Source organism: Lepisosteus oculatus, chromosome 4 (genome assembly GCF_040954835.1).
Source record: "Lepisosteus oculatus isolate fLepOcu1 chromosome 4, fLepOcu1.hap2, whole genome shotgun sequence".
Classification (NCBI taxonomy): Eukaryota; Metazoa; Chordata; class Actinopteri; order Semionotiformes; family Lepisosteidae; genus Lepisosteus; species Lepisosteus oculatus.
Genome location: NC_090699.1, coordinates 6,890,839 through 6,917,467, shown reverse-complemented (window position 1 = coordinate 6,917,467; position 26,629 = coordinate 6,890,839). Strand labels below are relative to the sequence as shown.

Genomic DNA, 26,629 nt, shown 5'->3' with positions numbered 1-26,629 from the left:
TCATTGACTCCCTTTTTCGAAGTGGGGCGACCAGATTAAAACGGATTAATCCGTGTGCTAATTCAGCAGAAGGAAAAAAGATTTCCCATTGCAACCGTTTGGACTGACTATTAAGGTCTCTACCCACATATCTAAGGATTGTGAGATTTTAGATTTAAGGGGAAAAAAAAACAGATGAGACCGGTGACTTTGTTAGAGTATGTGTTGATTCTTTATCGTTGTGTTACTTAATCATTCCATGACGTTTTAAACCAAGTCAAGTGATAAAGTGTGTACAATTCTATATTATAGTATTTTAATACAGTGTCAAAGAAACTTAAAAATAAAGGTGTGTTATTGTTGCAAACATTTAATCTGGGCTCATAATAGTCCGTGAAATACCAACAGGTGTACATAATTATTACAAAGTTCTTTAATACGGTCGTATTATTTATTCTGCATAAGAGATAGGATACGATGGAAATATAATTTCGTACTCTAGACAAAGTAAAAAGAGAATGTGCAAAAAAAACCGTTGCTTTTGCAAATCAATAAATATTGTAGAGAACGAGTGAGAAAAAGAGGACGGGGTAGGGTCTCTGTGAAAAGATTTTTTTCATCTGGAAAAAAGACGTTTGCGGCGCGCAGTCCTCCGCGAGACGGCGCTGCCTTCTGCGCGTGTTAATCCGGAATTTCCTCGTACAGCGGCTCCGGCGCCACAGGGGAGCGAGTCCGGATGGAGTCTGTCTCTGCAGAGCAAGAACAAAAAGGTGAGACTCTCCACCGGAAGCAGGCCTGTTCTCAAATCAGGTTTGTATTGTGTGTCTTCTATGGTGAGGAAACGCACAGGAACAGAAGAAGAAGTCCTAGGCCACATTACAGCACTCTTCTGTATAGTCAGGTGTGGTTCAGTCATCTGTTATTCATCAAGCATCCCTACCTTTGATCTTCTTCAATCTGACAATGGAGTACGGCTGTTGACTGCTGGGTGCTGGATTCTCAGCTGGAAAGCAATCATGTTTAGGCATTATTTCATGCTGAAAGCAGCCCAAAAAACATTTTTACAAAGAAAAGTACTCTCAAATTACAGAGTATAGTTACGTGATGGAGCAAATCGACCCCAGCCCAGACGGTGACCAGGGCCGTCTCAAGGGGTGGGCAGGGAGCCCGGGGGGTCTTGTGTGTAGTGGTGGTGGCAGGGAGCAGCACTGAGGTGATGAAATAGCTCCCTAACCGGCCTGCGCAAAACAAAACAAACGGAACCGAACAGAACTACTCATCGCTGTTGTTGCTGATGCTATTGGTACCGTCAGGTGTCTCAACGCCAGCGTCCTTGTCGTCGTCGAGATCACCACCCGTGTCCGTTTCTTCTTCGCTCCTGGTTTTCACAACGAACCTTCCCACAGACCCTTCGAGTCCCGCATTTCCACCCTCCCTCTTCTGCTTCCTCTTTCTTTTCTCGCACCCGCTGTGGTATTTTCGAAATGTCCCCTGCTTGTGCTCGCCGCTGTTCCTCTTGCCAACTTGCTAAATTGCTAACTCCTTGTCCAAGCTTGTTCAGATCTGCCGCGATCACGTTTGGCTGGCAACCGACGCCTGTGACGTAGTGAGGGCGGGACACGCCTCCGGCTCTGAATAAAGCATCTGGTCTCCCGCTAACTTGAGATTTCATCTGGAGTTAAAACAAGAGTTCTGCGTGTTGCTTTATTAAAAGATTTAAACATGTATGTATTGATATTTTGCTGCGTGTGTGAAGCAGGACTGAGGGGGCAAAGCTTCCCCCTTGGCCCCCCCTTTGAGAGAGCCCTGATGGTGATAGAGAACAGGCAGGAGGCAGGGGGTTTACTGCCCTTTTAGTTACAGAGGAAAGGGCTATTCACCAGGAAGACATAAGGAGAGAGAGAGCCACTGCAGGTGCAGGGAAAAGGGAGAAGCGCAGTTCCCATAGCTGGCCAGGCGGTGCAAAGAGAACAAGCGCTCAAGGGTGCCCTTATGTAGGGCACGGGGGCAAAGGGAAGCTGTGACTCAAGGTCATGGGTCAACGGCACAGTCCATAACTCCGGGGATGGGGGGAGTGGAACGCTACAGTATTGTAACGCTCCGGGGTTAACAATGGGTACGCGCCCTCGCCTCTGCCGCCTCAGGTCGGCCCCCCACCGTCGGGGACTCGAACCCGGGCCTCCGGCGTCACTTGAGCCAAAGGGAAATCTCCCATCAGCCCGGCGGCTCACAGGGAAGGGCGGTGACGTCACCGCTCTCGTAAGCCGGCTCTAACAGTCCACAATGGTGGCCGTATGCGTTACAGTATAAAAAGAGAAAGAGGTTCACCCGAAGACTCGCATGATATTACAGCTCTCCTCTGCACGCGTAGCATTCCTTACTCTTCGTGCGAATTACGGCCGTCCATACCTTTGGTCCTGTCCTTCAGCTCAATAATGGAGTAGGGCTGCTCGCTCCTGCTGGCCGCTGTCCCAGCTGAAACGCACACGTGAAAGAACGAGATGAGTGACGCGAAAGAGGGGGAACTCTCTTTATCGCGCAATTTGATGGGGGAAAAAACAGGGGACACGGTCCGGGGCATTTTCATGTTATGCTTCTCTCGGGTTTCAGCTCGTGATATTTGCAAAGGCTTCCCGCAGTTTCCTCGTCGTGCACAGCAGGAGAGACACGAGTCTGTCTTTACCTTGATGTTGTGCGTCATTGTTCGTCTTCGGAGCCTTGTCTGTAATGGGAGAAATGATCAATTATAAGGAGCAGGACTGTAAAGGAACGCTGCCCGTTTATGGTGGTGTTTTAGAAATGCCACCTCTGCTCTTTTACATGGAGTTAAAGTACGTGGTAGTACTGTTTATTACATTAAGTAGTTCAGGTGGGTACAGTAGCTGCGTCAGCATGCGTAGGCTGCAAAGGAACAAGTAATGGGTTTAATCCATGCTGAAAAGAGAAGAAACACAACGTCTTGGGTGTAAGAATGAGAGGGCAGTCAGCAAAGATAATGAAGATTATCGATATAAAAGTCCTTTTTGACCAATTACTGACTTGTGAGAGTGGTTGGTGTAAAAACCTTTAAGTCTTCACACACTACAGGAATGATTGCTTGAGAACAGTGCAAGAAATCTGGAGCCACTTACTCTTGATTGTGACCCGGAATTTCTTTTTCAGTTCGTTCACAGAGGTGGGCCAGGTGCCGTCAGACACCTGGTGTTGAACTGAAAGACACACAGTCCGGAAATGAGCCGAGAGAATCTCAGCATGCTCAATGTCAATCGCAAGATCATAACCGGCACTGGGGAAATAAACTTTGAAACATCTTGCTTCCCCCTTCTCCTGGTGATCGGGGAGAATTTCGAGCGCAGACTCAAAATTCAACGTCTCTCAAAAGACAAGCTAGACAATCCTTACCTCTGCCTTTTGTCTTTGTAGAAACAGCATAAATAGGCTGTGTGCATCCCGTCTGGGGCTGATCTGTAAAGGAAAATGACAATATGTAGTCCTAGTACGTAGTAGTTTGGTGTCGAGGGGAGTACAAAAAGGAAATCTGATCGATTGTTGGGGAGGTTGAAGGAAAGAGCTGTTTTAAGTACAAAAAATGAAAATAATTTAAAATAATACAATTTTACATAATTCAGACCTTTTCCATGATGCAAAGAAAAATATTTGTGTCCAAGTTTAATAAACCATAAGGGGCGATCAGAATAACTGACACTTTACAGAGCCATCCCCAGCCCAGAAACTGAATAAACCCACATAAACCTCGCAGTTATGCAGGCAGTGAGTGAAGTGCGGGCAGGTATTGGTCTCTCCGCTGACGGACGATAGCAGACGATAGCAGACGGGAGGCCCATCGTTGGAGTTATAGGCAGTGCAGCCAACAACACCGAGATTGAGATAGCTACACCGATTCTAGCGGGAAAGTGGAACTGTAGGTGAAGGCAGAAAGTCTGCACACCTTGGTTTGCGCTCTTGAGGTTGACGAGGGCGGAGGCCAGTTCGTTGCAGTCTATGCGGGGTTTATCTGAAGATGAAAGAGAAGAAGGGTATTAAGGGTGAAACGGGAATGCTCCCAAAGCCTACTTGAAAAGCTTAACGTCTCAGCGTGTGAGAGAATGTAGGTCAACACCTGTGATCCCTCTCTTGTTTCCCGGCTTCGTCGAGTCAGCCGTTGAATCGGTAACTTCATTCTTTCCTGTTGGGTGTACTCCTAGTAAAGATCATCGCAAGAAAAAAAGATATATTGGAATTCAGAGACAAGAGTTACCAGTGTTGAGATATTCTGTTTATTTCAACGAAATGAGGTGCGGCCTAAGATTTCTGTTAAACAAAATAGTCCGGAAGGAAGTCTTTTTGGTGTTTTTGCTGAGAGGTTTCGTTTGTTGTAACCAGACTTGAATTGCTGAAGATATCGAGGCACTTTTCAGAAGAGAAAAGGTGTTCATTCTGGGGGGTCTTGGCCCAATCTGTTACTGGCGATCAAGTCTGAAGTCTACCAGCCCTCCAACACGTTAATGACCATTTGCTTCCCTGCCCACACTATCCCAGCATTCTTTGTTGTGAGGAAGTTTGGGATCTGGAAAGACGGCAAGCCATTACTGAAATTGCAGTTTAGTTATGTTGTTGAAATCCTTACTTTTCCTGAAGGAAACTGTGGAATAGCACACCTCTTGTACCTCTGGATCTGGAATGGCAGTAAAATCATGGATCAGAGACTTCAAGAAATCTACACCCATTGGCACTGTAATGTATGGATCAGACGAAATCTAGAGAAATACTGTATAAATTCATTGACACTGTAGTGTATGGATCAGAGGAGATATAACATAACATCACTTTATTAGCCCTGTATAATTTCTTGCATTAGGAATTTGTCTTTTCACATACCATTTGCTCTCCATGAGACACACAGACAGGGAGAGAAGCTTGGGGTCAGAGCACAGGGTCAGCCATTGTACAGCACCCCCAGAGCAGTTGGGGTTAAGGGCCTTGCTCAGGGGCCCAATGGAGTAGGACTCCTCTGCCAGCTGCAGGATTTGAGCCAGCAACCTTCCAGCCACAGGCACAGATCCTTAGCCACAGAGCCACTGCTCCACACCCAAAGTATAGCGTGTGCATTGACATATAGACAAGTATAAACTCATTGAAACTGCAATATATAAAAACTGTGCCAGATGTTCAACTATGAGTGGGGAGGAGAACAGAGTGATGAAACCAGTTCATAGATTAAAATAAGGCCCTGATTGATAAAGTCCAAGAGGAATACCCATACTCTTTTCAAGAAATATCCTGGGATTTTTAACGAACTCGGAGAGTCAAGACCTCAGTTAAATGTCTCATCTGAGTGTAGGCAAGTTTTTTGTAGATTAGTGTGCCCCTCACTTTACTGGAACGTTAGGAACCCACACAGACTGCAGGGAGAGCGCCCCCTGCTGGTCCCACTAATACCTCTTCCAGCAGCAACGTTAGCTTTCCCAGGAGGTCTCCCATCCAGGTACTGACCAGGCTCGCACTTTTAGTGCGCTGTCCGTTGTGAGTTGCATTGTGATATAGCTGCAAAACATGCAAACTCTGTACAGCGATGAGATCAGATTTCAGGGGGTTTGAGGCATAGACAGCTCAAATGCCAACTTTCTGGTGTCTGTCTTTCCGTGCTGTTTGCTGAGTCTCTGGTTATTAGTGGTAGAGCCAGATTGCACGTTTGCTGTGAAACCTAACGACCTCTCACCCTCGTTCTGACACCACTTAGGCTAACCAATGAATACCCTAGTTCTGAGCTCTTTATGGTCTTCAAAAAGTACTTGAGGGACATATCTCCTATTGGGGTGTAATTCGTCCAGGCCCTCATGGAAGCTAGAGATGCTGTCTTTTTTTAACCCCAGGCAACACCTCTTACTTAAAAAAGGAAAACCTACATGGACCCATACTGTATATTTTAAAGCCCACCCAAGGATCAAAATAAACTAGAAATACAGATTGGAAAGTGCAAAGCCTTTCTTCTTCTTCATTTTCCGTTGATGTCAAAATATCAATTTTCTGGGAGCGAGCTGATCCTCACCTTTTCTCTTGTCATTCAGGTCAACGTTCTCATAGAGGGCATCCTCACACCTTAATTTCTCTGCAAAATCCAGAAAATCCAAAAGCACACCAACTTCAGACTCCCGGGAATCTATAAAAGTAGCTTGTTCCATACTCCTTGCACCCTTTGTGGAAAAAGCTGCATGCTGTTTTCCATACAGAAATAAGAGACAAGACTCCTTACAGCTGAACAACGAAAGAGTTCAACATGGTTCGTTAGTAAAAGCATTTCTTTAGTTTGCACTAGTTAAACAAGTAATGTATAAAACATAATGTGGGAGGGAATCCTAAGTGCTCTGTAGGTCGTTGTTAAGTCAAAAGCTGTACACCCCTGAGTCAACAATTAAAAAGCAAGAATAGACTGTTTTTTGGTTTGTACAGATTGTACAGAATTGTACAGTTTTTACCCCCACATTATCAAACTATTAAGCTCCCAGCCTATCTCACTTACGATCTGAACCCTCACAGTGCCTTCTCTCTTACCAAAAACTCAAAGACACATTGAAATCTACCTCTACCTTACATGTCAAGAAGCTCACTGCCCCTGCCAAGATTCAGTTATTGCCTCTGGTGGGCTCAGAGCCACACAGCGCTACTGTGGCATTCTAGCCAGCAGAGAATGCTGCTGCACCGATTATGTGGTCTAGATTTCAGAAAGGGGTGATATCTCCCCTGTAGTTCGCTCAGAGCACAGAGCCCTATTGTCCCCATAATGTAAGTAGACTCACCTGACATTTTGTCCCTTTTGCAACACAGCAGGAACAGAATGGAGATGATGAGCAGAAACAGTCCTACCGCCCCAGCACACCCACCAATCAGCCACCAAGGAACTAGGAGCACAGTAAAGTTAGTGGGAAAGCAGTCTGTGTATAGCTATAGGAAGGTTTATCCAGTAAAACCTTTGCCTTTGAGGATGACGGAGATGTTTTCCATCCACCCTAGCTGCTTTATTCAATACAGGGTTGCAGGGAAACTAGAGCTCATCCCAGCAAAAATTGGGCACAAAGCAGGATACACCCTGGTCAGGAAGTCAGTCCATTGCAGGGCAGATGCACACTCACACCTAGGGTCAGTTTTCACAGAAGCCAATGAACCTACTTTAGACTGGAGGAGGAAATCAGAGCAGAGCACTCGGGAGAAACCCATGTGAACAAGGGGAAAGCATGCAGACTCCATGCAGATAGCAGTCTGGGAAATAAACTCGGGGTCCCAGTGCTGAGAGGCTGCAATGCTAACCACCTCCAGAGATATTTTGTCTCTCCTAAAGCCAAGAACAAAATCCCTCACCATTAATTCATCCTTTTTGCAGTTATTTACTTGTAAAAGGGCAGGTGTGAGATCAATGCCTTGAATTGCAAATTAAAAAAAAAAAACATAAAATGGGCCAGCAGCCAGCAGCCATATCACCCTTCAGTTCTCAACTGGCTACCCACTGAAGCCCAGCAGTGCGAGCCTGGTCAGTATCTGCATGGGAGACCTCCTGGGAAGCTATGGTTGCTGTAGGAAGTGGTGTTAGTGGGACCAATGGGGGCTACCCACCCTGCGGTCTGTATGGGTCCTAATGCCCCAATATAGTGGTGGGGACACTATATTGTAGTGGGTGCCGTCTTTTGGATGAGATGTTAAACCAAGGTCCTGACTCTCAGTGGTCATTAAAGATCCCTGGGCATTTCTCGAGAAGAGTAGGGAGTTACCCCAGTGTGCGGGCCAAATTTCCCCCCTCGGCCTTTACCATGGCCTCCAAATTGTCCCCATGTCCCCAATTGTCCCCATGACTGGCTTGCACTTGCCCTGCGATGGACTGGCGCCCCATCCAGGGTGTACCCTGCCTTGCGTTCGTTTTTTGCCAGGTAGGCTCCAGCTTCCCGCGACACCGTAGGGTATAAAGCAGTTTGGCAAATGACATGATATGATATGGGCATCCTACCAGCATAGGGCAATAGTGTGACATTCAAGAGCAAATTATTGTCAACTTCATTCCCTACTATCTGAGAGTACAAGCAATTGGATTCATGAGATGGAAAGAGTGTTGACGTGGCCGCATGGCAGTCAGTGTTTGTCTATCTTGTATTGTACTGTCTATGATTAAATGATTAAATTAGCTGGGAAAGTTCAACAGCTTTACAATATATAACAATATATAACACACCAGCTGAAGTGCTTGGATGGCAGTAGGGGTGTCTGAATTGTGGAAAAAGAAAAAACAAAAGTACAATTCAATTTGATATACCTGCTATCAGAGAATCAGACATCAGACATCATCAAGCATTTAAAGACACAGGTCTAAACTGCGTTTCTGAGTTTAGCTGATCCACACAGAGAGTGGACAAAAACTAATCCCAGGTCAGTGCATTAATAACAAGCCCAAACTGACTTGCCCTGAGAGTCTAGCAACTGTAAGGCCCTGAATCAAGGCCTCCTTGCCCACATTGAGTTTCCCTGATCGTCTGTGTGAGGCCCTGCACCAAGGACTCCACACCCACACTGACCTGCTCTGATCGTCTGTGTGAGGCCCTGCACCAAGGACACCATGCCCACACTGGTCTGCTTCAGCATCTCTGTGAGGCCCTGCACCAAGGACTCCACGCCCACACTAACCTGCCAGCGTGACAGCTGTGACGGCACTGTTCTTCCGAATCCCGTGCTCTGCCTCTACCACACAGCTGTAGCTCCCAGTGAGCGTCCAGTTCACTTTGGCCATGGAGTACAGAGCCGAGCTGCTCCCCTCGACCACAGGCTGCCCGTCCCGGAAGAAGGAGTAGGACAGCGGGGAGCTGTAGTATCCCGTCAGCTCGGCCTCGCAGGTGAGGTTCAGGGGCTCCCCCTCCTGCACTCTGGCTCCTGGGGAGGCTCTCAGAGTCACCTGGGAGAAGAGGTCTGGGAGCAGGACACAGGACACAGGCTGGGTCAGCAGTGCTCCACAGCGCCCTCTGCTGGAGTGATGAGCTGGATTGGCTTTTACTACCACAGGGGGAAAACATTCTCAACAAAATGTGCTGAGGCAAAGTATTCAGTCACACCTTTCTCACTGGGAAGTCCTGATAGAATTAGATTAAAGGCATTTAAACTATTCTTTCAATGAAAGGTGTAGCTGTTCTCTACAACAGAAACATATTACTCAAAATGCACTTATACAAATGCTGTCTTTTACCCTGATGGTACTTCGGATCGGCTCACCTCTGACAGAGATCAGCACTGGTTGAGAGCTGGCCTTTGACCTCTGACACCTGTAGAGCCCTTCATTCCTCTTCTTAACTGCAGAAATAGTCACTGTGTTTTCATTGTCAGGTGTCAGGGCTTCGTTGTCTTTGTAAAACTCATATCTCTTCCCTTGTGATTTCCGCTCTCTGCACTGTAGAGTCAGCGTCTGTCCTTCAGTCAGGGGCTGTGGAGGTGTCTGCAGGATCAAACTCTGATCTGAGGATATCAGAACATTCTGCTGTGAGCCGGGGAAGGACGAGCAGTCAAGCTGGTGTTCTGTTTCTACTTTCATACAACTACAGTTCAGTGCTTGAGTTTTGAACTGTACTTCTGCCCCATGGTGGCTCTGATAACTTGTTACAGACCACTGATGCTATTGTGGGCAACATATATTATAATACAAGGGATGTTCATTAAGGAAGCAGGAACAAATTCAATTAAAGTAATTTGGAATGTTCTCTATCAGATTGTGTGTCTGGAGCTGAGTTGATGTCTGTGGTCTCCAGAGATCTGTGTTTTTCAGCACTAGTGAAGGTGGCACTTGAGATCTGGACAGTGAGTCTAATGGACAGTTTGGAGACAGATGTCATCCAGTCCTCAGGATAGTGTCAATAAGATAGTTCATCTGCAAATGTAATGCATATAAAGAAATATAATATTTATCATGTGACATTGAGTACAATTTCATCACCCCTTCAAAGGACTTTGTCACACTCCTTGAAAATGTTTATTATAAGGAATATTATTCATACATTTTTATTATCAAGAGTATTTATGGCATTATTTTCATCTCTTACCCAGCACTCTGAAGTGCACAGATTTGCTGCGTTCTTGTCCAGACTGGGCCTCACACCAGTACAGTCCGCTGTGAGACTCGTCTCTGAAAGTAACCTGACAGTTTTTCCCATTCTCCCACTGGCACTGTACTGATTCAGTTCCTCCTGCAGTTACTCTGTACCAGCTATACTGCCTCCTGCTGGAGTCTCCTCCCAGCCTGCAGCCCATGGTGAGCGACTCTGCAGGAAACAGTACTGTCCAATCAGGCTGCAGCGTCAGTGTGGCCTTTGGGGGGTCCACTGGGGGAGACAGAGAGAAACAGCCCAGCTGATCTAACGTGAAATCAATAATCTTGACCTGGAGAGCAATAGGAACTGCAAATGGTCACAGAAAGAAAAAGCCATGAGCAACTATATTATGTAAAGTACAGTAATAGTCACACAGTCTTACTCTGGCAAATAAAGGAATTTGGAGTTATTAACTCTCCACTGATGCTGTAAATACAGGAGACCTTCTTAATGAATTTGCAGTTCCTGCCCTTAAATGTCAAAACCTTGTTTTGCAGAAACCTGTTCTAAAATGTTTTGCATTCCCGAGAGCAAAGGGCAGGTATTTGTCAACAGAGTGCCTGACATCACGTGAGCTGGCTTCCATTGTAATTAACAATGATACAGCTGCATCTTTCTTAAAAAAATAAATGTGTTCTCCTGCAGTAACGCTCTGGGCTCCTAGGTGGAGCTGCTGCCATGTCTCATATCATTTGAATTCTGTACTTATTTTTTTGTTCATGTGTGTTGAATATTTTTTCCTCTATTAAAAATGATTTAATTAATTATATGAATAAAATTCACTATTCACTATTCACTAGGAATTCACTATTTATGGTGAGAAGAACTAAGAAAAAGCTGGTGGGTCACATGTTCCCACACTCTGCTCAATTATGTTCTGATCCAACAAAAGTGAAACACTTTTATTCCAGAGGCAGACAGTTGGTGTTTGAGTCAGCTATACGTCTGCCAGTGAAAGTTAAAAGCACTTCTGGGTTCTGATCCTCTTCAGGTTTCTGCTTAACCACAAAACAGAATGGAAACCCACTCTCAGAGTGAAACACAGCGTGAGAATTATGATGTATTATTGTGTTTTCTGAAGCTGCAGCCCGTCTTACCAGAGACATTTAAGAGAAAAGGGTCGCTGGGCTGCGAGTATTGAGTAGGGCGCCCTCTATGGACCAGACACAGGTACTGCCCCCGGTCAGACAGGACCACTGAAGAAATCTGACAGCTGTTGCCAATGACACTGCGCTCAGTTGTGTTGACCACAGGGCTTCTCAGATCCCCTCTGAACCAGAGATACTCCACACCATGGAAATGTTGACTGAGGAGACATCTGAGGGTCACTGGCTCTCCAGAGTACAGCTTCTTCCACGCTGGCTCCTGGGTCACTCTGGGCTTTGGACGCTCTGCAGACACAACCAGGAACATTGTCAGAGCTGAAGAACCACGTGACTCCTCATTGTGTAAGAAAATGTTTCTCTCATAACAATCTCACTGCTGCAGCATCAGTTACAGTAAATCCTGTTTCTCTCTTTCATGACATTTGTTCTTTTATGTGATAGATTATTTTTAATGCAATATAAGTGCAAGCTGGGATATGCCATCTCATATCCTTCTACTGGTGGAGGAATTGCACACAAAGCAGTTTGTTTCACTTTTCTAGAGAGATATGAATAGTCATCAAAATGCACAAACATCAAGCACAATTCGATAGACAAGCAAGTGAGGAACATAAATAGGGATATCTGTCTTTGACTGGCTTCCTCATGCCCTCTGCAGTGTCACTCACCTGTCACATTGACCTCCACTACACTGCTCATGGCCTGAATCCCCTTTCCCTGGGCTTCCACTCCACAGAGATATTTCCCAGAGTCCTTCAGCCTCACTGCTGGAACAGCGTGTCTGTCCTCCGGTCTGGACCTCAGGACTCTTCCGTCCTTAATGTAGGTGTACTGCAGTTCAGGGGTGTGTGCAGGGGTGTTTAACTGGACGGTGCAGTGCAGAGTCAGAGTCTCTCCTTCCCAGACAGGCCCCAGGGGCAGGACTTTGAGACTGATTCTGTGGAAGAGCTCTGCACAAGAAGAATGATACATCATTTATATTCCCTAAAAGTCTTCTTGCAATGTCAAATGGGGGAAAACACATTTGATCACAACAAAATCAATTTCCTTTTTAGTAGTATATGTAGTTTTTATCCTAAGTTTTCTTTCTTCAAGGCACCAGTGATTGCATTTTGTCACTGTTCTCAAATTAATGGCTTGTGGGGTAAAATATCACTCAAACACAGTGACCTCACAAGCTAAGATATTCTGCTGTTACCTTCATTTAATTAAGGAGATGTGTTTGCGAATATACTAGCTTTTCAAACTAAATTGTAAAAGCACTACAGTATAAGAATGTGTTTGATGGCTTGTTTTGCGTCAGGGCTGAACTCGGGGAATAACCTGTCCACAATGAATGGGCTCACCTTTCACTGTCATGTCTATCTGATTGCTTCTTTTCCAAACGCTCCGCCCCACTGCCTCCACCTCACACCAGTACCGCCCCGTGTGATTGCGCCGCATCACTGGGATGGCAAGAGTCTTCTCTGAGCTCTCCGATTTCCAGGCTCCCCCTTCCTTGAAGTAGCGGTACTGCAGCTTCTCCTGCAGGGCTGTCTCATTCAGCACAGCGTCGCAGTGCAGAGTGACGGAGTCCCCCTCCGTGACTGAGCTCCCCGGTTGGGCTGACAGGGCAGGATGGGTGAACAGCTCTGCGCAAGACACCCGGAGAGGGATAGATGAATCTGGGCTGCCGCTTCTCGTCACCCAAGACACCACCAATTTCCATTCGGCTTAGGCAAACAGTCGTGTATTGGGTAAAGCCAGCCACCACACTGAATCAAGGAGGAGAATAATCTCTGTATTCTCACTGTGCCACTGGTGAATAACATGTATTAATCTGTCCTACGAAATATGAATAATATCCATTTGCATAGTGTTATTCAAGCATTCAGAAATATAAAAATATTTCTAGAAATGGTGTTGGGAGACCAGTTGGTAGCTCTCTTCCATACACATGCCCTGATCTTCTGATAGATAGACACCATTTTCTATGAAATATCGAATCAGGCTCTAAATGGTCATGGCATCCTCTTGTCATGAGTGCTCATTCGCTCAATCATAGTCCACTTCATAATACTTCATAATACTCACCCCACACATTGAGCCTGATGGGCAGGCTGGGGTCCAGGGTAAAAGGTTTCTCTCCTCGCACAGCCTGACACCAGTACTGGCCAGTGTGAGACAGATTAGCAGGGCTGATGATGTAACTGGAGCTCTGGCTGTTGTGTGCTGGCTTGTCCAGATGGTCTTTGTACCAGTTAAAGCTCCAGCCTGGAGAGCCGTCCTCCACCACACAGGAGAGGGTGACTGTGTCTCCTTCAAACACCTCTGTGTGTAGAGGCTGCAGGGAGAGGACAGTTCTGGGACGGATGACTGAAACAGAGAACAACGACTTTAATATAGAAAGAATTCTTCAATTTACCCAGGTGATGGTTGGCAGTGTGTTTCTTCACTATAAAGTACATTTACACTGTAAATTCACATTCAGGAGTTATTCTTAATTTCTCATCTGTACGTCCACTTTTATTTAATAAACTCCCTATTTTGATCACATTTCTGTTATTTAAATAAAATTATCAGGAAACTCGATAGGACACTGACAGAAATGCTCATTTGAAACCCCATGTAGGGTTAGGGTTAGCACTCCCACACTACTGAGACATTTTTGACGTTCAGTGCTGGATTTTGGGGCCCAAGTCAGCTTTAGGACAAGTGATACTTTGCTCATATGTGATATTTTATTTTTCAATACTACTGACTGCTTGTGCTGTGTATTGTACCATTGCATCCATTCAATAATTGGATCCCAGAACTGAGTAAGATAAAAAGAAAACCTGCTCTAAATGGTATACACTCTTAATTCTGTCATTGAACATGCAGCTAGAAGCTAGAAGAACAGCATTTAACATTCCAGGTTTCTTGTAACCCTAACCCTGCTCTGGACTTAAATGGATGCTTATTTATATACATTTTTAACAGATATTTTTCAACTGATTGAAAATTTGCCAAAAGAAGACATTATTGAAGGAGAATTATGATTCTTTTATCAGTGGTTTTGATTGTTTTACACTCATATTGTTTGGTTTGAGAAATGTTTCAAATTTCTTTAGTGTTTTCCAGGGCTCAACAAAATAACTCTATAGGACTCCTGTGGAAGGTATCTGAAGGTAAGTGTGAGCTTACAATGTTACACTGTCAGATGCAAAACTAGTTTTGCTGTATGATGATATTCACTGTTGCTGTGCTGTATTTCACCTGATTTCTATTATTACAGAACAGGGAAAAAGGCCTGATTTGTTATTCTACTCAATATAGAAAAGCTGCAAGTAAGAGTGAACGAGACACCATACCCTGTACTTTCAGCTCGACTGGACTGCTCTTTTTGGAGTAAGATGGATTCTCCCTGCTCCTGCCCTGACAGGAGTAATGTCCTGTGTCTGATTCCAGAGCTGAAGGGATGGTCCAATTCTCATCTTCAGACTGGTGAACTGGAGATGGGTGTTCATCTTTGTACCAGTCAAACCTCTGCATCGGATAACTTCCAGGGACGGAGCACCTCAGTACTGCAGTCTCTCCTGCGTGAACCTCTGACCACTCCTGTCCCAAGGATATCACTGCTGTGGGCCGTTCTGCAAACATACAGGAAGGAGCACAACATAAACTATGAACTAGTATATCAGCAGTGTGTCAAAGCAAAGCGATTCTCAAAAATTACATTACAGATTGATCTGCAGCTTACTGAGGATAAAACCAACTTTATAAGATAACATAAACACCAGGCTTTGGAACACCACTCTCTATAAAGATTTTCAGGGAGTTTTGACTTATATTCGGTAGTTTCAACATACAATCTATACTTAATTTTCCAGTTCCAGTTGCCTCATATGTGTGGATGTTATTTTTGACAGAACTTAATATTGAAGAATCTCTCTGTAGGTTGTGAGACACAGTTAAAGGCAATAAAAAGAACGTATTCTGTTCATTCCGTGATTTTCTTGCCTGTTTTGTTTGTATGAGAAAGTAACATTTGAAGTAACTCTGCAGTAACATTGACTACACGTCTCTTCACTAAACAGCCCACAGTCAGTAAGATCGTAAATGCTGTTTCTGGATAGTAGCTGCCGCCCCTCTGCATCTCTGTAGCCTGTATTGAGACTCACCATGTACCTCCAGCACAGCTGGCTGGCTGAAATTTAAATAAATGGGCTTCTCTCCCCTCTCTGCTCCACACCAGTATAGCCCATTGTGAGACAAGTCAACTGCTGTGATGGAGTAGTTAGCTCCAGCCACATCCTTGCGGTCACTCCGGTGCACAGTGGTGTTCAGGTTGTCCTTGTACCAGGAGTACAGCCAGCCCAGGGTCCCGTCCTGTGCCCCACACCTCAGAGCCACTGCGTCTTCCTCAAAGATCTTCCTGTCCGGATCCTGGGTCAGGTTCAGGGTGGGCAGGAGGTCTGAGAGAAACAATCTGTGTTAAAACGAGAAGTTTGACAAGCCTCCAGGCGTTTATTTCATTTCAAGCTGAAGGATCATGTTAATGATGTTGGCCATTCAAAAAGAGTGATCATGTGTTGGTTGGTGGAGTCTGTGCATGATGCCGAATCCCTTAACTAAAAAGCAGTTTCACAGTCTGTATTTCATGACACTGGTGCAGATGTCACTTGTTTGAAGTCCTGTTTATGCAAAAAACTACTACTACTACTAATAATAATAATAAAAATAAAATACACTTATATACCGCTTTTCCAGACCCTCCACTCAAAAACCTTTACAAGAAATCAACAGCTCTCACTAGGGAGGAAAACAGAGTAATTAAGCCAATACACAGATAAAGATCTATCAAGATCAATTAATCGATTATTTGCAGCCCATGGTTGGTAAAGTCCAGGGGCTTTATTTTGCCAGGACTACTCTTTTTGAGAAACATCCTGGGTTTTTTAATGACCTTGGTGAGCGAGGACCATGGTTTTATATTTTCTCCGAAGGACAGCACCATTTGTTTTAGAGAACAGTGTTCCCATCACTACAGTAGACCCACACAGAAAGCAAGGTCAGCACTCAGTACAGGTTCATCTTCCATGTGTTTACTTTTCTCTGATATAGGTTCTGTGCTTTGCCAAACCTCCGCATGTCTTTTCCACACTTTTGCAGCACTTGGGTTGTCTGGATCCATGTGAACATTTACAATGACCGTGACACTACACAGACCTGTGATGGAAGAGGACTCACCTGACACCCTCAGGGAAACAGTCCGGCTCCTGTTGGAGTAATAGGGAGCAGAGGCGCGCTGGCCAGAGCACGTGTACTGACCACTGTCCCGCATGGTGGCTGAGGTCAGAGTGTAGTTCACACCACTCAGACTGCTGGAGTTGGGCTGAAGTACTGGCAGCTCTTCTCCATTCTTGTACCACTTGTAACTCCATTGAGAGTAATTTCCAGGGATCATGCAGTTTAGGGTAATATTTTCACTGATGAAAGCCTCTGTCCACCCCATGAGCAGGGTGAGCTCAGCCTGTGGGCGCACTGTAGAAATATTTGGCAGGCATTTATGTTGGTCTGATTATTCATGTGCTCCAAATTCTACATCTACAGTGAACCACTGTAACCACACAACACACATCAGTAGGTCACTGGAGACTTCTGGCTGGTCACTTTTGTACACTAACCCTAATCCTCATCATCCCTATAACTCCAGTCACAGCCCTGAAACTACCAACAGTTTTATTCTTAAATCTACCCAGGCACCTACAGAAGATGTGTCGAGAGAAATCAGACTGTCATTCGTTTAAACAAAAATTAAAACTGTCCTAAGAATGTGTTGTGAATCTCTTTTTTTGGAATGCTATGTCACAAAGCAAAATAACATTCTTGGAAGAAGAAAATGTCCATAATACAAATCTGAAACAGAAAAGATAAGAAACGTACAGAGGTGGGGATTGAACAGATCCTTATCTGAATCCTGCTGAAGGTCCGATGTCTCACCTGCTATGTGCAGAGTCACTGGCTGGCTGTAGTTCAGTTGAAAGGAGGCGTCGTCTCGGGCAGCTCGACACCAGTACTGCCCTCTGTGGGACAGGGCAGCGGACTGGATTGTGTATTGAGTCCCACTGCCAGGGGCCGGGGTCTTGGGGCTGTCTTTGTACCAGGAGTAGAGCCAGTCAGAGGACCGAAGCCAAATATCACAGCTCAGAGTGACATTGTCTCCTGTAAAGAGCTCTGTCCCGGAGGGCAGCAGGGTCAGACGTGTCTCTGGCACGGCTGTGGACCAGAAATAGAGTGTTCATGGGAATGATCAGCAGAGCTGGAATAAAGATATTTTCACTCATATGTACCGAATGTCTGGTTCAGTCATGACAGAAAATGCTGATCTCTCATTGTTCATTCACGACAGGATTCATGACATGACATACAGTAACAGATGGTATTCCAGGAAGAGGGAAACATCACCACCAGGTACAGAGCAAGATTCCTCCATATTCTTACCCCACAGCTCCCAGCATGACTTTATGTGGCTATTGCCAGTGTTAACCATTCCATGATGTACTCCTTCTTGAGAAACAGGTGCTGTGTCACCAGAAACATGTAAATGAAGTGATGACGTCCTTCTTCCTCAAGATGGGGAGATTTGTTCTTTTAGCTCACTGTCATCACAGTGGAATGAAGGGGTGGTGGAATTGCTGACAACAGTTTAACGAGAATGAGTGCAGCCGGAGCACTGTGCTCCCTGCAGTGTGTTAACACTCACACTGGCAGGATGGCTGAGACGCAGGCCATGTGGCCAGCTCTTACTTTTGAACGATGTTTTTAAGGAAATGAAAAGCGTGCTATTTTAAACGAGCATGCTGGCTGAGCTTAGCGGTTTTAGAGGTGGCACGTCTGTGGTGTAATTCAGAATAAGTATGAGATGGGAGATGGGTGTGCTGCTTCTGATACTGGTGAACGGCGATAAGTCTGTGAACATCTGTGCATTGTTCAGCTGCGCGTGTCTGGCCAGATGATACCAGTAATAGACACGAAGCTCAAACCACAAAGAGAGAGACGATGTGACAGAACCACAGCTGCATCACCAATGTGCTTTAGCTTGAAAAAACAAAACACTTAACTTTTCACATCAATTTCTAACACAAGAAAAAGACCACTGTCTTACATCATCTTACCCGCATTGATGTTAAAATGTCTATAACTGTTGACTGTTTGACTGTTTGCAATGTTTCTGAACCACAAGTTTGAGATTATGAAGTCAGACTCTCTGATTTTCTTCCTATTGTTTAACTTATTTTGACAAATTAAAGTTCCCAGGCAATTTAGCATATAATACGAGAAAGGGATTGACAAATGTAATTCAGAAGAGGTTTGACTGTAATACTCACCGGAAACGTGAATCTGGATGATGTCGCTGTACTCTGAGTAATACTCCACTTGTCCTCTCGCTGCCCTGCACCTGTACTGGCCAGTTTGAGACACAGCAGCGCGAGAGAAGGTGAGAATGGAGCCGGTTGGCTCATTTCTCTCTGTCTGGCTCACAGGGTCTCTTTCGTTGTTTCTGTACCAGGAAAACCTCCAGCCGTCAGGCTTTCCCTCAACCTGACAGTGTAGAGTCACTCTCTCTCCAGCACAAACCTCCCACCATCTCGACTGCAGGCTCAGCCTCACTCTCGGCCTGCCCCCTGAAACAACAGCGTTCAGTACAGCGTTATCATCCTCACAAAATGACATTGTCACAGAAATAAAGTCCCATAGTCTGTACAGTACAATCTGGTGTTTTAGGAAATTGTCAAAATCACAGAAAAAAGTCAGCTATTTGCATCTTGCAGCACAGGGTGCAACAGCAGAGCACTTTTAAAACACTCAGGTGAAAAATGGCCAGAAACATATTTGATGAACAAACTTTTGGTTAGCAGACCTAATAATTATTCCCATAATTATTATCCTTTTTTTATTTTATCCTTGCTATATGCATGATATAAACTGTAACAATGATCAAATAAATCATTTTCATATAGATGGAACTGAGATGGGGACTCCTTGCTGAGAAGGAACCAAATTCTAACATGATCAGGAAAAGGAGGTGAATACATAGATGAGAGAAAACAAATCATAGGAATAATGCCTTGATTGGTCAACAGTTAAAACCAGATACAATGATGGTTTCACATGCTGTAATTTTTGGTTGGGATCAATTCACATTAATGCTCCATTTCTGCATCTGCTTTCATCAGTGAATCATGCACAGCCATCACACCTTGTGTTTATCAGGACTGTCTGCATAGTATTAGGAAACTGTAATACAAAGATTGATGAATCATTTAAAGGGGAAACAATCACATCAACAGTTAGCAAATTTCAGTCAGACTTTAATAATCAAACCCAGAACATTGTCAGTTTCACATGTGCATCACATCTGGGATCGGTTCACCTGTCACATGTAGCTCGGCAGGATCGCTGGTCTTCCTCACTCCTCTCGCTCTCACCTCACACTTATACTCCCCAGAGTCCACAAGCTGGGCGGCAATAGTGTAGATGTGAGCCGACCCTGAAGAACCCACAGTCTCTGGTCCTTTCCAGAAGTGATACTGGACAGCTGTGTGCTGTCTGCTCTCATGCAGCTGAGTCTGACAGTGCAGAGAGATGGTCTCCCCCTCCCACACAGCCTGCCAGGGCTGGATGGACAGCGAGGGCTTTGTGAAGAGCTCTGTATTACAAGTACGCAAAATATAAAAACAGCATTTACACAACCATTGTAACAGAGCAAGGGGCACCCCCAGCATTTTCACTTATAACTCTTAGCACTGGGCTTCATGATGAGTGTCTGCATCAATCCCTTTTGAAATAAAACAATTTGAAAATAATTTTATATATATTTAGAACATGTTATACTTCCTAAGATGGTTGAAGAAGGCTAAGATATGTCCCCAGATCCTCACTAACTTTTACAGATGCACTACAGAAAGCACACTGACAGGCTGCATCACAGTGCGGTATGGCAACTGCAGTGCTGCTGACCGCAAAGCCCTACAGCGGGTGGTGAAAACTGCCCAGTCCATCACTGGGGTTGACCTCCCATCTATACAGGACATTTATGACAGACGGTGCTTGAGGAAAGCTATACTTTATGTACTGTATGTACTTAGCTGTACGTACAGCTGCAGACTGTATGATCCGCTACCATCTGGAAAATGGTACCGGAGCATTCGGGCCCGGACTACCAGACTTAGAGACAGTTTTTACCCCTGCACTATCAAACTATTAAACTCCCAGTCTCTCTCACTCACCTCTCACCTATGATCTGAACCTCACAGTGCCTTCTTTCTTACCAAAAATCCAAACACGCATTGAAATCTACCTTACATGTCAAAAAGCTCACACCCCATAATTTTTATCCCTTTATTTCATTCTGTTGATGCATGTTTTTGCACATAACCTGTTACCTGTTGTTGTTTTGCACATTGCCTGTTCTTGTTTTTGAACACTGCCTGTTCTCTCTGTCTTTCTTTTGTTATACAATTGTATTGTTGTTTTTTTTTCTCTTCTTTGTACTACTTATTGTCTGAGAGCTAGCTAAATAGCATTTTGTTATACCATATACCTGTATATGAGTATAATGACAATAAACCTGAACTTGAGCTTGAACTTTTGATATTTAATATTTTAATGAAACTAATCTCTGATGACCACAAGTAATAATAGCTTGGTTTTACTCACCCAACACTTGCAGGGTAAAGGGTTTGCTGGAATGTTGTTTTAGAGGGTCACTCGTCATCACAATGTAACATCTGTACTCCCCGCTGTCAGACAGTGAGGCTGAACTGATTCTGTATTGAGTCTGGTATCTATGAGATTCGTCCTGTTCTTCGTTCTTAAACCAGAAATAACTCCAGATCTTGGGGCCCCCATTGACCTCACATTCCAAGGTAACAGTGTCCCCTTCAAGTATCTCACCACCTGGGGGGCTCAACTTCACTCTGGGCTCCCTATTATTGGCTGAAATGAGATGTATGGATTAAAACACACCATCTATTCAGGAAGAAACACAAATCGCTTACATACTTTATTCTGTATAGCTGTAGTTGTTAATTTAAGTTTCTGTAGACTATATGTCTAAAGGCAACAAATTCACCTTAACCACTTGCACAACAAAGTAGAATGAATGACTATTCAATGAATATTGGAGAAATATAGAACTGTCATAATCATCGTAATAATAATAAACTATATATTAGTGAATTCAAGCTCTGTTCACTATTCAGAATTTACAGTATTGTTACTGAATACGATATTTTTTTCTAAATCCAAGTGATTGAGCTAATGCACAACATGCACAAGTGTAGATATTGTCGGCCATTTTTCTTTAATTCCAGTTGTTTGAAAATATTTTCAAAACTCAGTTTAATATTTGTCAACTTGTCTAACTCTGCAGGTTTCTATGACCATCAGGCGGATTTCCTCTTGAGGTTTTGGATCGCAGGTAGAGCAGTCATGACCAGTTAATCAGGTTGACGGTGAATTAAGTACATTTTAAGGTGTGGTCTTCATTTTCCTCACTCACTCACCTCGGACACTCAAAACCCAAGTGGTACAGCTGACAAGAACTGAAAGACAAAAGTAAAGAAAAATAAATATTCCCTCGCCTTCCTTAGAGTATGGAGGAATGAGAATAACATTTATTGTTTTTTTTCTTTTAGGTTCTATAGAACTGATTATACTTTAGGTTCCTCCAGGCAAGTTCTGCAGCTAGAGCATATATACTGCAGTTAAATATCCTTTGAAGCTATGAGTCAGTATTAAAAAACACCATTAATTGTATTTAAATTGTGAAATAAATTCTGATATAGAAGGGGAATTAATTTTTCTTCTTCAGGTTTGTTTTAGAAAATCACTGAAATCATTTGTCTTGCACATTTCCCTCTGAATTGCACACACACACTCACACTCACACACACAGTCTGAAGGTACTGGCCTGCCTGTTTTACAAAGCATTGTTGCACATACTGTATGTTGATATCACTGATTGAGCAGTCAAATACAAGGGAAGGACAGGGGTAGCTACTAAACTGGCCAATATAACCAATATAGAAACTATAGAACTGAACATTAAAATGCTCTAGAAACGTTCATATTCTGCCTGACCAATACACAAAACCATATAACCAACATAGAAACCTATTTAACCTATACAGAATCTTTAGAATCTATGTAGAAACATATGTAATCTATTTAACCAATATAGAAAACCATCCAGAATACATTATATAGAAACCTGTAAAGATCTTCTTTAAGGAGTTATTCTGGACTTTGGCGGAGTAGCTGGTTTGACACTGGGGAAATGATACTGTAACTGAAACTGCAGTACAGCCTTGACCAACGTTAGATCTCGCTGCAACGAGTCGCGTTTCTCAAAGAAGTAAATCGACTACAGGAGCACCCGGTTTGATAGTGTGAATCCGGATGACCTCGCTCATTTGAGAAACTTCTTTTGCGACAGATATTCTGGTTCTAGTACGGGTCCATCCAGTCTGCAGTTAAAGCGTTTTTTTTTTAGATTTGCTTGCTCTTGCTTTACGTTTCTTTATCAGGACCTTCCAAAAAAAGTTTTTCTTTTTTTTTTTCTTCGTCGCGGTTTGCACTACGTGAGGCTTCAATGCAATAACATTAACCTGGACTTTCGTAAAGCAGGAATTACAACTCTCTGCTTCACTTTTCCCCTCCTGTCACTGCTTTCAGTATGACGGGCTTTATACCGACTCATAGCAAACGGACTGATTATTTAACCGTGTGCGTTCCCTCTGAGCGAACAACACTTCTACTTTTCGAGCGCTTTGACTTTCTGAAAGCACCTCTCCGGGAATTACCTTAATTTCTTAATACTGTGGCTGAATTTCTCTGACCAAAGAAAAAAAATCGGAAAAATCGGTGATATCAACCACCTTTTCCCGCTATTCAGCGTTTTCGGTTGACCTTAAGAGTTGTGTTACTTTCCCCAACGATGTATCAAGATAAAAATGTGCAGAAAAAGATTCGGTAACACTTTATGCCAAGACTGGGCAAATAACAGTTAAACTGCAAGCATAGCAAATCAATAGATGATAATTAACAACATCTAAAAAGTTATAGTCACTTAAGAATAAATTACCTCCCAGAAAAGCAAAAGTAGGAATACTTCAAGGTTAGCTGTTCAATGTATCTAGTCTTTTACAAAATAATAAAAATCCTAGTTATCAAACGATGTGTTGATATTCAATCACATCTCCCACAAAGCATGTATACAGTGTCTATATATCTATATATTTTATAACACCAATTCTCATTTGTTACATATTGATAGTACATTCAGGTTAGTGGTTAATAATTACATTAAAATTCCTTTTTAAACAATCAATCATCTATAAATAGTACACAGATTACTTATTAAGTGCTCTAGATGTAATCTTATTATAAAGTGTTGCTTACTGTTCTTTTTACAGTTTATGACAGGATTTTTCCTGTCAGAAAAGGTAATAAGGAGTTTATGAAAATCAACAAAATGCAATTTTGAGGCTGTTTTTTTAAAAATCTAAATCTCTAGAGAAAGGTGTATGAAATAAACCAAATACAGCAAAATAATAATGCTTCAATAGTCAGTTACTTTATTAATTGTTCATAACCATAAATAAACAGTTCCAGAATGTTAAGTCTTCCATGATTGCCTGTTTTCCAAAATGACTTAAAAAAACAGATTCTATTGTTGGGTTTAGGTATAAGGTGTATGTTTATTTTTTTGAAAAACAGATAATTGAAGTGTGTTTTTTTAATAACATAGAAGAAAATCTTTCTGAGTGATATCTACAAAGTGTATCTGGCATTTATTTCTGACAAAGAATGCTAGCAAGTATGTTATGTTATGTACTTTACAATGTCTGTTTATTATAATGCACCAGAGTCTATGCTAAAAGGTTTAAATGAGTTAGCATGAGTCTCTAAAATTAGTTTGTCGCTTCTATTTCTAAAGACTATTAGAAGCAACACAGAGTTTGATTACAACTTTAAGAACAAATTTCCTGTCATATTCACACAACTGCTCAAAAGTACATTAGCGGTAGTTTGATATGCATTGCTGAAAATAATCTTGCATTTCTTCTTCAATACCTTATGCAGACAACACAAGACTTAGTGATGACATTATCTGTTCGACAATGAGGGTGCTCATTGATTATTTATTTCCATTTTTTTAGATTCAATGGGTAATCTTTTATGTCTCACAAATCTTTTTTCTCGGTAAAAGTTTGAGACTTCATCTACTATATTGTGCAGTTTTAAGCCATTTCAGAAGTGATTCCCTGACCTACCTTTGTTCAGTGAAAGCTCAAACCAATTTGTTTTTTAGTTTTCTGGGGAGGTTAAGGACATACACATTGCTATATAGCATTACAATACAACACACCTATTCTAGCAAAGCAAATACGCTTAGATTCAATATCCTTCCGTTCCTCCAATGTCATGTTAGATTAATCTTGATTTTCTACTGCACTATAATTAGAAATATCTTTGCTCCTCTTCATTATTCTCACTATGTTGAAGGAGTATTATTGTTGTTGCAATGATATTCCAAATTTCTTTAAGCAGGTAGTACCTCTTGTTGATCTGGTCTTCCTCTGAATGTTGAACTGGTAGATTTTGTCAGTCAACAGGCTTTGAAATAATATTATGGAATCATTGTACTTACTAATCGAGATGATGGCTTTTGAGAAATGCATCTTTTCTTCAAAAAGCAGGTGGTCATATTTGCTGCATAGCCGATAGTTTGCTCTGGCGTCTCTCTTTTGTTGTTAAATAAGTCTTGAGAAACGAACCATCATACTGCGTTTGATGTCTTTTTGATACTTTCTTGTCTGATCGTTACCACTGTCTTGACTGCCTCTTTAGTTTGTGTGTAAAACTGCCGCGGGCTTCTGCTGCTGACCAGAAATATTCAACCTCGTCCACTGTCCTCAACAGGTTAACTGAAGTCAAGTATGTTTCGCAGGTCTCTTTCTGCCTGTAGGTTGGAGCATTTGAAACACGATGCACTAAATATAGGTAAGTTTTTTTTACAAGATGTGAAACTCTAGAGACTTCGTCTTCTTTGACCGCAGTCTACAGCACAGGCCCAGCAGACTTAATTTGGCTTTTTATTCTGTTCTGTTAGTCTATATTTATATAGCACCCGCTGTGCTGTGTGGTGCCACATATAAGCTGCAACACGTCTATTGTTTGGCCTTTGTCTTGTTTTAATGTAATGTGATGTAGGAATGGGTTATTAAAGACACTATGTAGAATATAGTTTATTATTATGTTGCAAGGAAATGCAGTGTCAGATAGTGGTTTCTTTTAAAACAAATTAACCGTTTGTGATGGTGATGATGATTTAATTCCTTAACATCCTAACTTCACCAAGGCCATGAAGTTTAGTGGGTGGCAACATTTTCAGTGTTGCACTATTGACAAAAGACACATCCATATTGCATGGCCCGAATACACACAGATAGCTGGAGTCTTTAGTCTAGCTCATGCATAATCCTTTCTGTGATCTAATTAATTCTAAAAATGTCTTGCTGTTGGGCGAAAATTACCCTTAAAAGACAAGCAGGTGATGTTAAAGGAAGTTTTTTTATTTCACTTGCAAGGGAGTGAAACACACAGAAACGCTCTGCTGTTTTTTGTTCTTAAAGTGATTAAATGAGAACATTCCTTAAATATTTTTTTCTGTTGTCCTTGTGTCCTGCATTCTTCCATTCCAGTTCAAACCAATATGTCTGCATGTCCACCTGTATGCATTATAAAATACTGCAGTGTCAACAAAACCAGTATGGACAGAGATCAGAAAGACCCTCTCAACATTGCATTTTTGCAATGTCCCAAAGCACATTGAACACAGCCCCACTGAAATAGAGCCCCACCTGGGTAAGAGCCAGCAGCCTTTCTGCCCCAACTGCCCCACTGCAGTGCAGATCTGGGGGTATGAGAGATACTGCTGAGCCAGTGGAATGAAGACAGAATGATAGGGAGTTCTGATTATCAGACCACATCAAAGTGTCCCAGATCACCATATAGGATCACTGGATGGAAATTCTGGTTTGTACGGAAATGTGACACCACCCACCAAGTAGTCTACAAACAGTACTTTCTCCCTCCTGAGCTCCTGACAAGATCAGGCTACAAGGGGGGTATTACAGCTGTCAGTGTTGTGTGACAATTTTCATTTACTGCCCTTGTTCTCACAGATTGCTGGCGTGCCCAACCCCAGGAAGTCCTACTGAAATATGACTCAATAGTGACACCTAGAGTACAGATATAGAAAAAACAGGTAGTGGTAGGCGCTTCGGATCCTAGCAAGTCGGCATGGAGTTACTGTGCTCCACATGACTCTCTAGGGCCGTGATTATGGACAGGACATCTTTACCCATGTAATAAAGCCAACAACCAGTTTACAGT

The 26,629-nt window shown here is 43.0% G+C and overlaps 1 protein-coding gene across 2 annotated transcripts; it reads right to left on the bottom strand.

The window, feature by feature from the left end:
• Positions 1 to 333: 333 nt before the first annotated feature.
• LOC107077210 (basement membrane-specific heparan sulfate proteoglycan core protein-like) lies at positions 334 to 25,142 on the bottom strand. 2 transcript variants are annotated; one of them, XM_069188476.1, is made up of 27 exons: positions 24,882 to 25,142; positions 21,733 to 21,771; positions 20,885 to 21,163; positions 19,599 to 19,874; positions 18,553 to 18,849; positions 17,165 to 17,440; positions 16,412 to 16,705; positions 15,343 to 15,636; positions 14,533 to 14,811; positions 13,274 to 13,555; positions 12,547 to 12,831; positions 11,869 to 12,150; positions 11,192 to 11,485; positions 10,047 to 10,325; positions 9,226 to 9,465; positions 8,647 to 8,925; positions 6,777 to 6,878; positions 6,029 to 6,088; positions 4,607 to 4,654; positions 4,100 to 4,180; positions 3,929 to 3,994; positions 3,382 to 3,444; positions 3,111 to 3,188; positions 2,663 to 2,701; positions 2,389 to 2,454; positions 920 to 982; positions 334 to 728 (listed from the first exon to the last, which is right to left on the bottom strand). In XM_069188476.1, exons 1-27 carry the CDS (start codon positions 24,910 to 24,912, stop codon positions 661 to 663), a joined length of 4,740 nt encoding a protein of 1,579 aa, XP_069044577.1. In that variant the 5' UTR covers positions 24,913 to 25,142; the 3' UTR covers positions 334 to 660. The 2 variants fall into 2 exon arrangements, with proteins under 2 accessions (XP_069044577.1, XP_069044578.1); XM_069188477.1 differs by lacking the exons at positions 334 to 728; positions 920 to 982; positions 2,389 to 2,454; ... (5 more) ...; positions 4,607 to 4,654; positions 6,029 to 6,088 and adding an exon at positions 6,096 to 6,194.
• Positions 25,143 to 26,629: the final 1,487 nt, after the last annotated feature.